Source organism: Polyodon spathula, chromosome 59, assembly GCF_017654505.1.
Source record: "Polyodon spathula isolate WHYD16114869_AA chromosome 59, ASM1765450v1, whole genome shotgun sequence".
Lineage (NCBI taxonomy): Eukaryota > Metazoa > Chordata > Actinopteri > Acipenseriformes > Polyodontidae > Polyodon > Polyodon spathula.
Genome location: NC_054592.1, coordinates 375,299 through 391,741, shown reverse-complemented (window position 1 = coordinate 391,741; position 16,443 = coordinate 375,299). Strand labels below are relative to the sequence as shown.

General features: G+C 43.9%; 1 protein-coding gene across 1 annotated transcript; it reads right to left on the bottom strand.

The window, feature by feature from the left end:
* Positions 1-1,941: 1,941 nt before the first annotated feature.
* Positions 1,942-16,148, bottom strand: LOC121307804 (eyes absent homolog 2-like). The gene is made up of 11 exons (XM_041240083.1): positions 15,997-16,148; positions 14,104-14,157; positions 13,308-13,356; positions 12,902-13,026; positions 12,125-12,241; positions 10,789-10,865; positions 10,306-10,486; positions 9,550-9,689; positions 9,367-9,450; positions 4,207-4,296; positions 1,942-2,044 (listed from the first exon to the last, which is right to left on the bottom strand). Exons 1-11 carry the CDS (start codon positions 16,109-16,111, stop codon positions 1,970-1,972), a joined length of 1,107 nt encoding a protein of 368 aa, XP_041096017.1. The 5' UTR covers positions 16,112-16,148; the 3' UTR covers positions 1,942-1,969.
* Positions 16,149-16,443: the final 295 nt, after the last annotated feature.

Genomic DNA, 16,443 nt, shown 5'->3' with positions numbered 1-16,443 from the left:
CAAATGGAGTTGGGGATTTGGTCAGAATTAATGGTCTCCTCAATGCTGAGAATTACAGTCAGATACTTATCCATCATGCAATACCATCAAGGAAGCATCAGATTGGCCCCAGATTTATTCTGCAGCATGACAACGACCCCAAACGTACAGTGAAAGTCATTAAGAATTATCTTCAGCGTAAACAAGAAGAAGTAGTCCTGGAAGTGATGGTATGGCCCCCACAGAGCCCTGATCTCAACATCAAGTTTGTCTGGGATTACATGAAGAGAGAGAAGCAACTGAGGCTGCCTAAATCCACAGAAGAACTGTGGTTAGTTCTCCAAGATGTTTGGGCCAACCTACCTGCCAAGTTCCTTCAAAAACTGTGCAAGTGTACCTAGAAGAATTGATGCTGTTTTGAAGGCAAAGGGTGGTCACACCAAATATTGATTTGATGTAGATTTTTTTTCTGTTCACTCACTTTACATTTTGTTAATTGATAAATATAATCTATTAACATGTCTATTTTTGAAAGCATTCTTACTTTACAGCATTTTTTCACACCTGCCTAAAACTTTTGCACAGTACTATTATATATATATATATATATACACACACACACACACACACACACACACACACATGCAGTATAACATATCTATTGAGAAGTGCAAATAAAAACGATAGTGAAGACCAAAAAAAAAAAAAGTAATGCTAAATGGTTTAGAAAAGATCTAATAGGTATATATGTTTCAAATATACATGTAACCCCAATGCGAAGCTATGCAAGTTGTTGAATCTGTTATAAAGGCTCCCATCATTTATAAAAACCTCCGTTTCCCTCCGTTGAGTGAGATTTAAGACAGTCTTCGAGTCTCGGTCTCAAAACACTTTCCAAATATTTTCTTTTGTTTTTCTAACCGCAAAATGATCTGCACTGTATTAGTCATTATTGCATAGCGCTGTTAAAATGTACAGTTGAACCCGTGAGAATTGGGGGTGAATGCCAGAGCCCCAAGCGCAGCAAGAAAAATTCCCCTGAGCAGGGTCAGCCCCAATAATAAATCATCTTTAATTAAAAGAACATGACGCGCATATCTCCCAGTCACCCTCTCAGACAGGCGAAGCAAGACGAGGGAGAGAAGCATGTCTCGGAATGTTTGTGAATGACCTACAATTAGAACCTTCTTAATATTCCTGTTCTTTAAAAAAAAAAAAAAAAAAAAAAGAACATTCTGTCCTTGAAAAGAAGCAGCGTGGAGACACGTGCTGTGCCTTGTAATGAGAACGCATGGAATTACTGTGTGTCGTCCCCCCCCCCCCCCCCCCCCCCCCCACCCAAGTTGTAGATTCAGGTACATATCTGCTTTGTTTTCAGGATTAGAAGCAGCACATAATTGTAAGACAGCTGTGGATCTTGTCTGATGCAGCGTCTCCTTCCTAAAGATACCCTGTCCAGCAGCAAAATTAGTTTTTCTTGTTCTGCTTCAAAATATTGTTCCATATTGTCACAGAGCCAGCAGCTCAGTGCATGGTCAGCCAATCCGATGTTATCTCTCTGACAGCTGGAGTCGATCTTTCTGATTTATTGTGGGACAGCAGGAACTCTGAATGCACCCCTGTTGCCCCAGGTAGTCTCCTGGAGGCAGGTTGGGAGAGGGAAGGGGAAGGCAACGTTTTTGAGTTGACTTTATTGAATTAGTTTGTTTTTTAAATGTACTACACAGGAATATGGCAAGACGTCTGCTTTTATATTAAACTGCAATATTATTTGTGAAGATCTCCGCAAGGCGATGAAAAGAGGAGTAATGAGTGAGAGAGCAAGAATAAAAGAAAGAACAGAAAAGGGAGGAGGATGGAAGACAAAAACAAAAGAAAAGGTGTTGAGAGACAGAGAAAGAAAGGAGTGTGAGGCAATCTTTCCACCATTAATCCCCCCCCCCCCCGGCACAGCACAGCAGATTTAATCGTCTTCCCCGGAGATCAGCTTTCAGGAAATTCCGCACCTTAAATCTTGCCCATTGTCATCTGAAGCCACGTCGTCTATATGAACCTGGTCGCATTCCTGGGAAATGAAACAAAGCAGGAAATGTTACAAACCAGAGCTTTTTTTTAGACGAAGAAGGTGTTCTGCAGGAAGGAACACGCTGTTTTCACACGGCGAAGCCTGAGCTTGGGGAGACATGGCCTCAGACAGGTGTGCCTGGCACCATTGCCCCTCTGCACTGGAGTTCACAGACACACACCGCCACTCATATTCCTGAAGCATTTAGTGTGCTGAGAATTAAAAGACTGCATTCGAGATGAAAAGAACAGCACACAATGCAAAGAGGGATTGTGTTGTCATTAAATCTGCTACTAAAACACAAACACACACATAGAGCCACTAGAACTTTAGCATACGGTTTCCAAAGCCAATGTACACAAACACAGCCTTTCTCCCAGCATGCCCCCTGTTCCGCCCCCTGGATTCCCAGTAAGTCAGGCTCAGCAGCCGTGCTCGAGATGTCAGCGCGATGGTATGTATGCAGATCTGCTATTCTCATTTTCCACTTTCTTTTCGCTCTCTCTCTCTCTCCACCTCTCGGCTCTTTTATGCTGCTGTTCAAGGATGACAGGTCCAGTTATCGCGTTTCGAACTCTCAGAATCAGACCAAGACGCTACCTCATCCCCTGTCCCAGCTCCTGTTCCCTCAGCCTGCTCACAGATCCAGCTCTTGCCTCCTGCCTTTTCCCTGGTGCTTTTCTGTCGTTACCAGCTCGGCTGGTTCTCGCTGCACTGACGAGATTATATCGTGCTCAGTTTCCTTGCTTTGCCAGGGTATTGGCCTCAGGGTCACAGTCCCAAGCTTTCACTTCAGTCCCATTCACTACGTTGTTACCCGCGGCTAATGTTTTATAAACCTGATGTTCGGATGTTTTCCTTCCCCAAGTTTCTGTGTTTAGCCTCTATCTCTATCCAATAAATATAGATTCTGTGTGTGTTTGTTAAAAGAGAGCCATTTCCTTTCATTTTCTAAATTCAGGTTACAGCGATCGTGTTGACATGAGGTTGAAAACCCAAACTCTTCTACTCTCCTTGCTGAGTTAAGACTCCCCACCAGCTCTCCAGCTGACTGATTAGCAGCTTCAATAAAGCATATCCTCCCAATCCCAGCCCAGCCCAGCACAGTAAGCACTACCAATTACAGGGACAATAGCAGGCTAGCCCTTGTTAAAAACTCATTGATGACCACTTAAACTGACCCTCCTAGAACAAAGTGTGCTTTAACGGCAGAAATGTGCTTTTCACAAACAGGCACACACCTGTAATTAACAATCCTGCTTCCCACTGGGATCAGGGTTAACTGTAATCCCATCATTTGAATGTACAAGTCTTTGGAATTTAAAAGAAAAAAAAGTATTTTCAAATTCTTTCCCTCTTTCCGTCAGCCCCTGACTGTTAACTGTAGTGTTGCAAAGTTCATGGGAGTTGATATTCCCGGGAGTGAACTCGATTGTTCCCAATCTTCATACTTCAGGTTAGTTTGCTCCAACTGATCCTTCAGCTCTTCCCTAAACTTAACCGAGACATATGCATTTAGTGCGCTGTTTTTAATTTGCTCGGTTATTGCTTGAGTGGTTCATTCTAGTGCATTACGTCATTCTTTCTATATGAGTAATAACCTCATTAGAAATGGTTTGGCAGTTGGAGTACACTGCAAATGAATGAACTCTCTGAGGTAGTTGACTGAGTTCAAGCTGAGCAATAGAAAGCAATGAAAGCTAATGGAGCCCAGTGGGTTGGTCTTTAAGCCTGGAGATGGGGTTCAGTCCCCAGAAAACATTCATGATCCGCTGCTTCGCATTCTAACATATTGTAAGCTGCGAGTACTTAACATGAACCTTAATGTGAAAAAATAAATAAAATCACTGGAATATCTAATCAAACGAGCTGGGTTTTAGGCAGAAGCGAGTCTTATTAGCTTATAGCATTTCCATTGTTTTCCCCTACCTTGTAGATCACGTTACGTGCGCTCAAGTACCTTCCCAGCGGCACTGCCTGTCACTGGAACCTGGATTACTTAACCAGTCCAATGAGCCATGAGTACACTGAACAGCAAGGAAGGGTACCTCTCTCAGTGCACACCACCTCTGGGGCTGGGAGTTGTGTAGGTCCCTTGGTGTTCAGGGAGGGAGTCTGGGTAAATGGAGAGCTAGTTAAGGCAGGCTGATAGTGGCTCTTACCTCCAGGTCATTAAAGAAGAGCCGGGTATCTGCGAGATTGAAGATCATCTCCTCCATCCACAGCCCTAGAGACACAGCCTTGGCAGAGTCCTGGAGAGAGAGAGGAAAGTGTCAGCATACTCCATACTGCTCAATGCAGATACACTGTGTGTCACTACCCCTTTATAACAGGTCTCAGCATACTCCATACTGCTCAATGCAGATACACTGTGTGTCACTACCCCTTTATAACAGGTCTCAGCATACTCCATACTGCTCAATGCAGATACACTGTGTGTCACTACCCCTTTATAACAGGTCTCAGCATACTCCATACTGCTCAATGCAGATACACTGTGTGTCACTACTGCTTTATATAAACTGCAATTATGGGGAACAGTAATAACAAGGTAATTCAATTGCATGTTTTATCTGTTTCACAGTAATACCCCAAAGCTATAGAGTAGGGGTAGCAAAATGAAATAATCTTAAAATCAGTAATATCTTATAATTATTCTAATTACTAGTAATCTTTACCCATTTCCTGATGATCCATCACCTCACAGGCCCCTGATTTAATTCACTTTATGGCAAGCGAAATCTCTGGGAGGCGGGCAGGGATTACATGCACACTAATGCAATAACTGGAGTCATATCATTTTGGATTGAATTAGGACATATTTAATGATGACATTCCGAAAAGGGTCATTGTGTCTGGCCCCATGGTAACACTGGGACTGTTCGGAGACGTTTAATTTCAGGTGTGGGGAATGACTCAGGAAGAATGCACAGGAGAGGCCCTGAGGGAGTTTTTATACAGATCATTATCTCAAGTACAGGTACAGTACAACAGAAGAAGCCATTTCTTATAAGAACCACATACAGTTCCTCTGTCTGGCCTGCAGGCTGCAGCACGGCTAGTGCTGCTTTACATTGTTAAGGACTAATGGCTTTATCCATAACTATGAAAAAAGACTGCAATAGACTTTGTTGAACTAGTTAGAAACGTCCTGGGTTTAGGCAGGAGAAGTTCGATTGCTGTTCAGAGTTGTTTCTTACTAGTTTCATAATATTTTTGTTGTTTTCCTCCTTGTCACAACAAGGAAGGCAGACAGAACCCACTTGCTCCCAGCAGTGCCCTCCCTCCCAAGTCCCCAAGTCCCAAGTCTGCTCTGTGGGCTGTCAGATTATGTTTGTGTCAATCATTCTGACGAGGGTTTTTATTATTTCTTTGTGGGCTGGGAAATTAATCCCACCGCCTCCGGCAACCACAAAAAAAAAAAAAAAAAAAAAAAAAAAAAACAACACACACAGGCCCATACAAAAGACAAACGCGCCAGAATCTAAAAGCTACAGGCTTGCGATTGAAGAAAACAATTCCCTTTGAACTACTGAGAGATGTGCACCATGCCAGGTAGCAAGGATCAGCAGGGGCTGGCTGGCAGGTTTGAGGAGTCAGCCAGGGGTGAACACCAGATTAGCACTCAGGAGCTGACAACGTGGTTCCCCTCCCAGCACTTTTAAAGAAGAACAGTAAAGTCAGAGAGGGGGTGCAACTGAATGGTTTTAATTAGGGATAATTACTAGGAATCTGCCAAAGAGAGCGCGAGAGAGACTCCCAGCTTCTTGTGTCAGAACAAAAAAATAAAGATTTGGGTAATTATAGTCAACACCATGACAGATCTGAGGTGGAAAACAAAATATTTGATCATCAGGCCCCTGTTCACAAAGGTTAAGCTCCTGGTTTTAATGGATGAAAAAACTTTCATGGGACTCTCCAAGAATGTTCCTCGGTTGTTAAATAAAAGTCTTGAAAAAAAAATGTTCATAAATACCACACTTAAAAAAAAAAAAAAAAAAAAAAAAAACCCTGGCATAACACTTTGAGTGTAGAGCACACTGCCAAGGTTTTCAAAAGTGTATTTGTAACTGGACTACTTTTAACTGACTGTTAGTGTTAGTAACTCAGCATGAGCAATGATGTGTATTGCAATGACGAATATTGCATTAGTAAGACCTCATCTTGAATATTGTGTTCAGTTCTGGTCACCTTGCTACAAAAAGGATATTGCTGCTCTAGAAAGAGTACAAAAAAGAGCAACCAGAATTATTCCGGGTTTAAAAGGCATGTCATATGCAGACAGGCTAAAAGAATTGACTCTATTCAGTCTTGATCAAAGAAGACTACGCGGCGACCTAATTCAAACATTCAAAATTCTAAAAGGTATTGACAATGTCGACTCAAGGGACTTTTTCGACCTGAAAAAAGAAACAAGGACCAGAGGTCACAAATGGAGATTAGACAAAGGGGCATTCAGAACAGAAAATAGGAGGCACATTTTTACACAGAGAATCATGAGGGTCTGGAACCAACTCCCCAGTAATGTTGTTGAAGCCGACAGCCTGGGATCCTCCAAGAAGCTGCTTGATGAGATTCTGGGATCAATAAGCTACTAACAACCAAACGAGCAAGATGGGCCGAATGGCCTCCTCTCGTTTGTAAATTTTCTTATCAGGAGCTGGAAAAGATATTAAATTGACAAACCTCCCGGAATTCTGCAGCACATTCTTGTACAAATGACCAGTGGCCTTTGGTGTGTCTCACGGTTGCATGGATTTGTCAGGTGTGACATGTGCTCCTAATCCAACACTTGCTTCAGGTGGAACTGTACTGTACACAGCCTCCTGTGTTGGTGTTTAAACACCAGTGGAACAGCCACAACCTGTGCCAACAGCTTCTCTACGGAGATTGGCTGCTTTTTTAATTTCAATCCAACACACTTCATTTTACAACTGAGACAGCATTGACGTGTTCTGTTACCTAAAACAAAAACCCAAAAACGATGTCTCTAAATTTCTGACCAAAATGTGGTGAGGGGGTAGCTCGCATAACCACTGCCAGCACCGAACCAGTAGCCAATATCACCATCACCCTTGATCACCACTACGGAATTTTAATTTCTGTTCAGCGACAAGGGTTCAAATTTGAATTCTCCCTGAGTCTAGCTTGAAAGCTAGAATTTGGCAGATTTCCAATCCCAGCTCCTCCCAGAGCAGCAGCAGTGAGCATGAGTCCCAGCCCCGTTGACTCCTGCAGGAAACAATTCCCTCACAGTCCTGCACACCACAAACCCCAAACTCATTCACAGACAGCTGGCTCCAGTTACACCCAATTCCTTTGTACATTGTTTTGTTTTGTAAATTATCTTTCATTTATACCTCTTTAAAGTGGGAGGTAGCTGAATTAGTTACAGGCAGCCTTTTCTACAAAAATTAATTCCAAGTACTGATTGGAAATCCGTTCCCTTAACCCACTGAATAGCACTGAATAGGTAGCAACAGCAGAGCAATGCGTCCTCTGCACCCCTGTACCGCACAGATCCACTCATACCATCCCTTTCCTTGTTGTCCGCTCATGCTACCTGACATGTTTCATTGCTCTACAGTGCAGACATGTCTCCCTGATATAGCTAGGAACTGACAAGATACTTTTTAACCATTGTGTGTGTCAATCTGCCCCGTAACTATATTTAGATAAGATTTCAGAAAACAAAATCAGTACATAATAGAACATAGATACTGTCTATTTTTTCTGTCTCATATGGGAAGAAACACACCTCTGGCTTGCAAACTACAGGGAAGAGTTTCTGCTTGAGAAGTCGATCACAGAACCGAAGCACTGCCTGTCTCTTTAAGAACAGAAACCTGAACTTAAACAAACAGAGCCCTCTGTCTGGCTGTGCCAGGATTTGTCACAAAGCGAATCGAATTAATTTCTGCCTAATTAAGCGCCAATTATCTGTACATAACTCATCTCAGAGCTTTCTGGTTTTTGTTGTTTTTTTTCCGAAATCGTTCCTGCGTGTCTGTGGTTTGGGGTAGAGCATGTCCAATCAGAGTTCACCGGTTCAGCAACAAAACCTTGTGGGAGGATTGAGGTATTTGGTACGTCAATAGATGTCATCCCCCCACAACTCTCTCCTTTATTAAAGAAAACAATACAAACACACACACACACACACACACACACTCCATAGGAATCTACTGCCATCAATTTGTATTGTGCAGCACCACCAGCAAGGGATCGTGGAAATTCCAAACATTTCCCCAGCCAAGAAAAGCAACAGCACTATTGTTCTCTTGTCAGCTGCCATCGAACTCTGATTAACACAGGAACTGTCAATCATACTGAAGCTCTGGTGCGTGCCTTCAGAAACAGAACGGATTCTTTCAATCTGGCTTCTCTCACTGAGTTAAGCAGAGTCCAGGGTAAGAGCTGGGGACTCAAGGGGGCAGTATGGGCCTAAGGGACTGAGACGCAGTGTGGAATAGAGCTGAGAGACTGGGAGGCAGTGTGGTCTAGTGGTTAGGACTGAGATACTGGAAGGCAGTGTGGAATAGAGCTGAGTGACTGGGAGGCAGTGTGGTCTAGTGGTTTGGACTGACGGACTGGGAGGCAGTATGAAATAGAGCTGAGATACTGGAAGGCAGTGTGGAATAGAGATGAGTGACTGGGAAGCAGTGTAGTCTAGTGGTTTGGACTGACGGACTGGGAGGCAGTATGAAATAGAGCCGAGATACTGGAAGGCAGTGTGGAATAGAGCTGAGAGACTGGGAAGCAGTGTGGTCTAGTGGTTAAACTATCTCTCATTGGCAACACAATTGCAGTGCTTTGTTTTTGCAGCAGATGATCAAGTGCTGGTTATTTTAGGAGATAATATGTATTTCAGATGATACCGAAATGCATCTCAGATTCTTTTACCAGATTTGTATACATGGCAGCATAGAAAAAAAAAGTTACATTAATGCATTGAATATTCTTCATCTAACTTTTAAAATCTAAAATTGTCTCCAGAAAATCTGGGGGAGCTCTAACAAACTACACAATAGAAATGGTCGAGTGCTATCCCCGAAGGGGGAGACAGAGAGAGAGTCCCATCTCCAGAGCTACCAGCACCCTTTCGAACACTGCAGCATCTTCCTTAGAGGCCGCACAACCAAAGTACTAACAGGTTCCAGAGAAGGGAAATGATTCTAAAAGCAGCCAGAATCACCTCAGAATGTTTAGAAAGGGATCCTATTGGTTGAATGTAGTTCTTCCTGCCAAAGATCCAACAGAATGGATCTACTGTGTTACAAAGCTTCAGTCTAATGAAATTGAACCAGCAGTCGGACCCTTACCTTGCTGAAGCGTGTGGCGAAGGTCCCTGTGAGCAGAGAGTGGAAGATAATAAGAGTCTCATCGAGGTCCCACAGGAACACACGCTGGGGAGGGAGAACAGAGCCGTCACACCCCCCAATCAGAGACACAGCAGCACAGGCGATATAGCTGCAGAGAGCCTCTGTGCAGCATGCTGCTCTCACCTCGATCTCAGAGTCCAGTGGCGGTGTAGGGTCGCTGGCCCTCTTCCTGCCACGTAGCTTCCCGTCTGAACCCCTCCTCTGCTGTGCTGAGTCCTGCTCCTTTTCCGGTGTGGGGGGGCTTGCAGGAGGGTGGTACTCCCCTAAACAAGAAAAACCTCATCACTGCTCAGCTTGCCCCAAGTTAGAACAACGAGCAACAGGTCAGCATCAAACAACTGACATTCAAATCCCACACCCCTTATGTACAATGGTAAAAGCAAAATGTATAGTAATGTATAGTAAATGCATAGTAAAACCAAAGCACAAGCACGTGAAAGCACATGAAACTCCTAGCAAACTGCAAAACTCTAGTCCAGCAAATGCGTCTGCAATACGTTATATAACATGTTTTCCTCCAGCTTCGTGAACTTCAACAGCAGGTCCAAAGGCTGTGGCAATAAATAATACCCTCAGCTGAGAGAAGACCCCAGGGAGTTCGGTAAAGACAGACTGCAGCCTGTAGCCGTGGAACACAACAGCCTGCTGTGTAATCTGTGAGAGCGTCTCTGTATCTCCCTCACCACCGAAAACAATGACACGCTGTGATCCACCTGGGAGCCAAAGAGATCGGGGGTAGCTGAAGCAGCAGAGCTAGCCTCTTTCACCTCCAGGAGTAACTGCCAGCAATTGCCCTGCTGGAATCCACTGGGATGGTGCTGCTAGAAGAAGAAGAAGAAGAAGAAGAAGAAGAAGAAGAAGAAGAAGTTCTCCCCTCACCTGCTAATGACTCAGGGCTATGGTTGGTGATGACAGAGGGGTGTTCCTGCTGTAGGTAGGAGGTTGCCGTGGAGATAGAGGAGGGGCTGACGTTGCTGGCTGTGAGGTAGGGCGTGTTGTAGTGCGAGCTGTAGTAGGGGGAATACTGGCCTTGGGTGAAGCTCGGGTAGGCAGAAAAATCCTGACAAAAAAGAAAAGCCCCATGAGGAATAAACACACGCACAGACACAAGTCAAAGGAGATTTGCTAGTTACAAGCAGCTTTTTTTTTTTTGTTGTTTTTGCTGAAATGATAAATTAATGTTTAATGGTGTGAGCAGATTTACAGTAAACAGCATAAGGATTATGACTGTAAAAACATCTTCCACTTCACTGAGTAAACAATAGTGACACAACTCAGCCAACGTTTCGGTATGTTTCTCTTTTTGGCTGTGTAAGATTTTGTTCCTGGTTGTGTGACACAGAAAAAGTGGGTGGGCCTTACCTGTTGCGAGGGGCTAAAGGCTGCTGAGCTGCTGATCCCATTGGCTCCCTGGAAAATTCCAGGCGGAATACTGTTGCCTGTGGAAAGAAAGCCATAACAGTGCTCTAATTAAGGCACGTGGAGAAGTAATAATATGTTACAGCAAATTACATGCCAATACGAGGCCCCCCAGTGAGACGACAGGCAAGGTGTTTGGGTCAAGAGGACTTGGCAACACCTACTGCCTGAAGGTATGGGGCTGTGAAGAGCACTGGGTGATTAATGGTGAAAACAGCACAGGTGGGAATTCTTGTTGCTATTAACAGGGCAAATTCATCATTTGTTATGAAATGTGTCAGAGGAATACCTTCCTGCAGGCCTCTTCAACCTGTTAATTAAAAAAAAAAAAAAAGATGTTCCCAGCTTCTAACCCCTCCAGCCCGTAGCCTTTTACTCCTGAAAAAACAAAACAGTGAACTCTAGAGAGACTGAACCATCCCTCCTTCCCGTGTATGCGATGATACGCCTCTTAACCTCCGTCCTTGAGAGGACAGCTGATTTCACGGCGCTCTGGGAAGCAATAAAGTCAATTTGGTGTGGTGTGCCGTGGGCGCCGCTAGGATGTGGAATGTGGAGAGCGAGAGAGAGAGAGAAAGAGAGAGAGAGTGGGGAGGGGGGACAAGGCGCTGGGCTCTACTCTTGTTTTACAGAGTAGAGGAAGAGCCCTGACCCACAGCAAGTAGAGAGGGCTGCCTGACGCCAGGGATCAGACCAGAACTAATGGGGAGCAGGTGTGCCCCTGGAGGTGTGGGAGTCCACTCTGGCCTTAGATGTTATTGAACTTTCCTTGTATTCTATCACATGAAACCGCTCAGCTCCATTATAAAAACAACAGAAGAGCCGTAGAGGTGAACAGAGATACCTTGGCTTGATAAAACTTCTAGACAAACGTTTTGGCTCATGTGCAAGTTTAACAGTTCAGTTTTGTGTTGGGGTTTGGACTACTCCCTCCCTGTCTTCAGCTAACCATCGGGCCACTCTACTGGGACTCTATTTTTAGATGTTTTTTTGGAATGATGGTGGAACGCGACTGCCTTCCTCGCAGTCTGTAAACCCAACAAAACCCAACACCAACTCTGGAGGCCTGGGGTAAGAGTTTCCCGGTTCTCACTCTGAAACACTGCTACTTTGAGAGATCTGATACCATGATGCTCGCTCTGTGACCACCCTTCAAGCCAATCATGTGCCAGGCTTTCGTACCTGCACTGATGGGTTCAATGTTTCGGGGTGATGAGGACACAATAAGAATGCATTTCTAAGGAGGGGGGGGCAGTGGTGGCAGGTGGAGGGCACTGACCGTGGGTGGGGTAGCTGTAGAGCGCCTGTCCCGACGGTGAACTGCTGAAGTTAGAGGCGTAGCTGAGGAAGCTGTTCTGTCCAGGAGAGTGACTCAGGCTGTCCTCTGTCTTTATACCTGGAGAGGGAAGGATCTGGGAGTCAGGACTGTTCACGCACACAGCTGAGGCTTGAAAGGAAACGACATTCTTAGCTATGTAAAGGTTATTTTTACACCTTGGTTGAAGCACTGGTTTACAAACTGATAGATGGCACTGTTTATGCATTTCCCCTTAAAAAATGTAGCTTGCTCGGATCGCCCTTCAGCTCATTTTGACCCAGCACTAGACAGCAGCTATTATACACCAGCTGATTCGAATGCACACACACACACACACAAAATCTAAAACAAATGTTATTGCTCGCTGACTTGACTTTAATGGGGGTTTAATCACAAGCAGAAGATTGTTTTCTTTTGTCATGAGCAGATGGTAGAGTGGTGACATCACAGACATCCCTTAACGCTTTCCAATCCCAGCAAAGCTCTAATTCATTTACCAGCTCGATTTAGAGTTTGGAGGGGAGTGCTTGCTCCATGTCTCTGCACACAGGGTTCGAAGATGTTGTGTGGGGAGCTACAAGAAGACGCCTTTCTTCTGAAATGTGTTTGAAGGCTGACATATTTAGGTTAGCATGGAAGACTCAATAGTCTGGTAGTAGATCTTCATGTTACCTAAACCAAAAACACCAGGATGCAGCAGTTTATCTGCAGTGTAATATTCCAAGTGGCTTTACTCACTGTAAGGAGGCACTGTGTAGCTCTGCCCGTGATGAGGGTAGGGTGTGTACGAGGGGGCTTGCTGGATCCCTGTGCTGTACTGGCTCTGTCCATAGGCAGCCATGGCTGGGAGCAACCCACTGGGTCTGTGGATAAGAGAGGCATCAGAACCATTGCAAACTTCACATGTCAATATGCAATGTGATGCTGCAGCATTACCACATATACAATGATTTTATATAAAACATAAAGCATGATATATTAGGTATATTTTTATCTTTACTATTCTAGGCTGTGCTTCAATGTCCTTTCACTATGCTATTATTTGCAATGCGGTACATGTTTTACCACATTCAGCTGTAAAAGTGGGTGAAAACCAAGCTACCGAAACTACAGTGTTTGGGAACTAGATCTTTTTCAGCCTTACCTGCAGGCAGAGGTGGAGGAAGACACTGGAGTCAAGTCCCAGGAGTGACCTGAGGATAAGAGGAAAAGTAGCTGTCAGACACATTAACCCATTCAATAACACTTCCTGTTCATTATTGTTTTAACACGCTGCACAGAAATGCTCAGCAAAAAAACAAAAGGGGCAGATTCAGAGCGCTGAGGTCCAGTGTAAAGAAACAGCAATGAAACAAAGGGGCAGATTCAGAGCGCTGCGATCCAGTGTAAAGAAACACAGCAACGAAACAAAGGGGCAGATTCAGAGCGCTGCGATCCAGTGTAAAGAAACACAGCAACGAAACAAAGGGGCAGATTCAGAACGCTGCGATCCAGTGTAAAGAAACACAGCAATGAAACAAAGGGTCAGATTCAGAGCGCTGAGGTCCAGTATAAAGCATGCAACCCTTAACTTAAGAGCACCCTTATAAAAGTTTACCCTCGTAAAAGCATAGCAAGGTGTAATAAATCACAGTGAAGGCATGGGAAAGCTTAGGTAAGCATTGCAAAGCATATTAAAATAAACATGGCAAACATGGGTAAACTATGGTAAATGCAAAGGGAAAGCATTGGTAAATTGCAAAAATAGCATGATAAACATATTTTATATATAAATTATATTTTCTATTGTTATATTTATTTTACATAGATTTGGTGAAAATTTTGGTGAAGGTGAAAATCAAAAAGTGTTAAAGTGATTACAAGAAGGAATTTCATTTAACAACTCCTCTATATTTCTCTTTATAGCTCGTCTATTCCATTTATTCACTAATTAACATTACCTGAGTCTGCTGTGAAGATTGATGCTGGGGCTGTACTGAACGCCTTCAATTCATCTGCAAATGGAAAATACGTTTTTTTAAGATTTTGTTTTTCCAACAGCGCTGGGTATACACATGGGGGCTGTCTCTGTGATGTGCTCTATAGAGAAAGGGCTGGGTCAGTGATGTGCCTTATAGAAAAAGGCTCAGTGATATGCCTTAGTCTATTAACCTGCTATGGACTGTGCTGAGCAGTGGACCTCGAATCCCCAAACAGTAAACAGTGAGGAATGCACCGTTGTGATCTGGAGACCGAGGTTTATCTAAGAATGTGTCACTCCTGCCAAATCCAAGGTATTTGCAGAGTCTGAGAGACAATAGCTGGGTTTGTTGTTTGTGGAAACGTGTCAGGTGACATGCTGTGCTAGTATTGTGTGTTTGTGTCTCTGTTTTTACATGTTAAGAGTGTCTCAAAAGCTAGATGGGATTGTCGCCAGGATGGGGCGAGCTGCCAACTTTGATAGCTGTGAATTAAGTTCTCATGCACGACAGTTAAGGAAAAGACAGTGCTAGCTACATTCAGACCCAGTGCGGAAGGGGTAAGGCAAGCTGCTCTACAGAGTTCCACCAATGCACCTTCATTCTTCTGTCACCCAGCCCTGGCTCTGTGGAGCACAGATACTCCCAATGCGGAGTCCAGTCAGTATTTGAATGAGCCTGTTGATTAGAATAGGACTCTGTCGTCTCAGTCAGTAAGACCCAGTATCTTTCAAGCATATGTCATTAAACTGAGTTAAAGATATTCAAGCTAAATCAGCCATTACAAATCACATAGTCTTCAAACATTCAGGCAATCTTGTAATTGATGGCTTCACTCAAGTGGAAGACTATGCAATCTTCCTACGGGCTGAAGAATAATAATTAGGTACACCTGGGAAGGCTGCAAGCCGTCAAATAAATTACACTAAGAGACGTTTATTTTTTCGGTTAAAAAAACCCTTCATGCTACTTAATCTCTCTCTCTCTCCAGTTCCCTTGTGCAAAGCATTTCCCTTCAGTCTGAGCTCCAAGTGACAGGCTTACAGAGCGAGCTTCAGCTGCTTTGAGTGGAACCAAAGGCTGAGGTCAGAGGTGCCTTTCCTGTTGGTGCTGCCCTGTTTTCACTGGCACCCCAATTTGGATAGGCCTCACTCAGGTCAAGGACCCACGACTTGGCGGAGCTCAGATAAAGCTAAACATTCAAGCCCTGCCCATCTACAGGCCCAGCCTCTGATGTTTCCCTGCAGTGCTGTTTGCAGACAGCTCTGTTGGAACCCCTCCACTCTGAAGCCACCTTCAATGACTCTGCTGCCCAATGGAGAGGTGCCCTTGGTTATCTAGACCAGCCTTCCCATTGTCTGGCAGTGATTACAACGTACTGTACCTTCTCTGTCTGTAAATGTACATTTGGGTGCATCTATTACTTGATTTCACATTTCTGTGGACAGAATGCAAATCTGTGTCTGCTACTGCAATAGGATGTATAGACAGAACAGTTATATTTCATTTTGTTACTTTATAGTGTGATTTTATTACTGGTTTATTAGGGACCCTGATCCTAATCTTAAAACCAAAATATTCACTTTTAATACAAACAAAATAAATAATAATAATCTTGCAAGCAACACGTGTAAAGTTTGTTCCATTTTTTCTCTAAATAACTAGATTGTAGTAGTTTAGTACTATAGAGGTATAGTGAATTAAAAAACACTTAAATTGACATTACATCTGACTGGAGAAAAATAACTTCATTTTAAGTGCTCTTCTGACTTTGTTTCTTACCAATGTTTGGTACACTGATGGGTGTAAAACTACAGAGTGCAAGACACTGGTGCAAGAAGAAGACAAAGGAGCTCAACGGTATGGGGGGCTGACCTGGAGAGTGGTGTAGGTTCAAGGGGCGAGAGGGGGTCTCCCACTGACTCTGCTTCCAACCAACAGGACCCTGGGAACTCGCAGTCAGGCTCTGAGCGATCACAAGATCAAGCATTTCCTTCAACCTGGAGACAGTAAGGCAAACGGGGGGGTCAGGAAGCTCTCTGTCAGCTAGCGCCACCGCAAAATAGCAAACACTCTTTCTCAAGCAAACAAATGGACAGTGCAACATGCTGGCAGTGCTGCAGGAGTTATACAGAGCAGACTGAACACTGCTGCACATCGGATGGATGTGCTTGAGGAATTATTCTCATTTTCATTATCAAACCACATGCTTTTCAGGTATTATTATTTCACGTTCAGCTGAAGGTTTAGAAGCATATAACAGTTTTCCATCGTAAATGTGCATGGTCATTTTGCAATTTCATATGCTTTCAAATGGCTTCA

What these genes read in the sequence shown, in the direction of transcription:
- LOC121307804 (XM_041240083.1), bottom strand. Translation starts at nt 16,111, where the DNA reads ATGCTTGATCTTGTGATCGCTCAGAGCCTGACTGCGAGTTCCCAGGGT. An exon ending in AATCTTCACAGCAGACTCAG is followed by an intron (nt 13,357 to 14,103) that starts GTAATGTTAATT and finishes TCTTATCCTCAG; the next exon opens with GTCACTCCTGGGACTTGACT. An exon ending in TCTTCTTTAATGACCTGGAG is followed by an intron (nt 2,045 to 4,206) that starts GTAAGAGCCACT and finishes TTCATTTCCCAG; the next exon opens with GAATGCGACCAGGTTCATAT.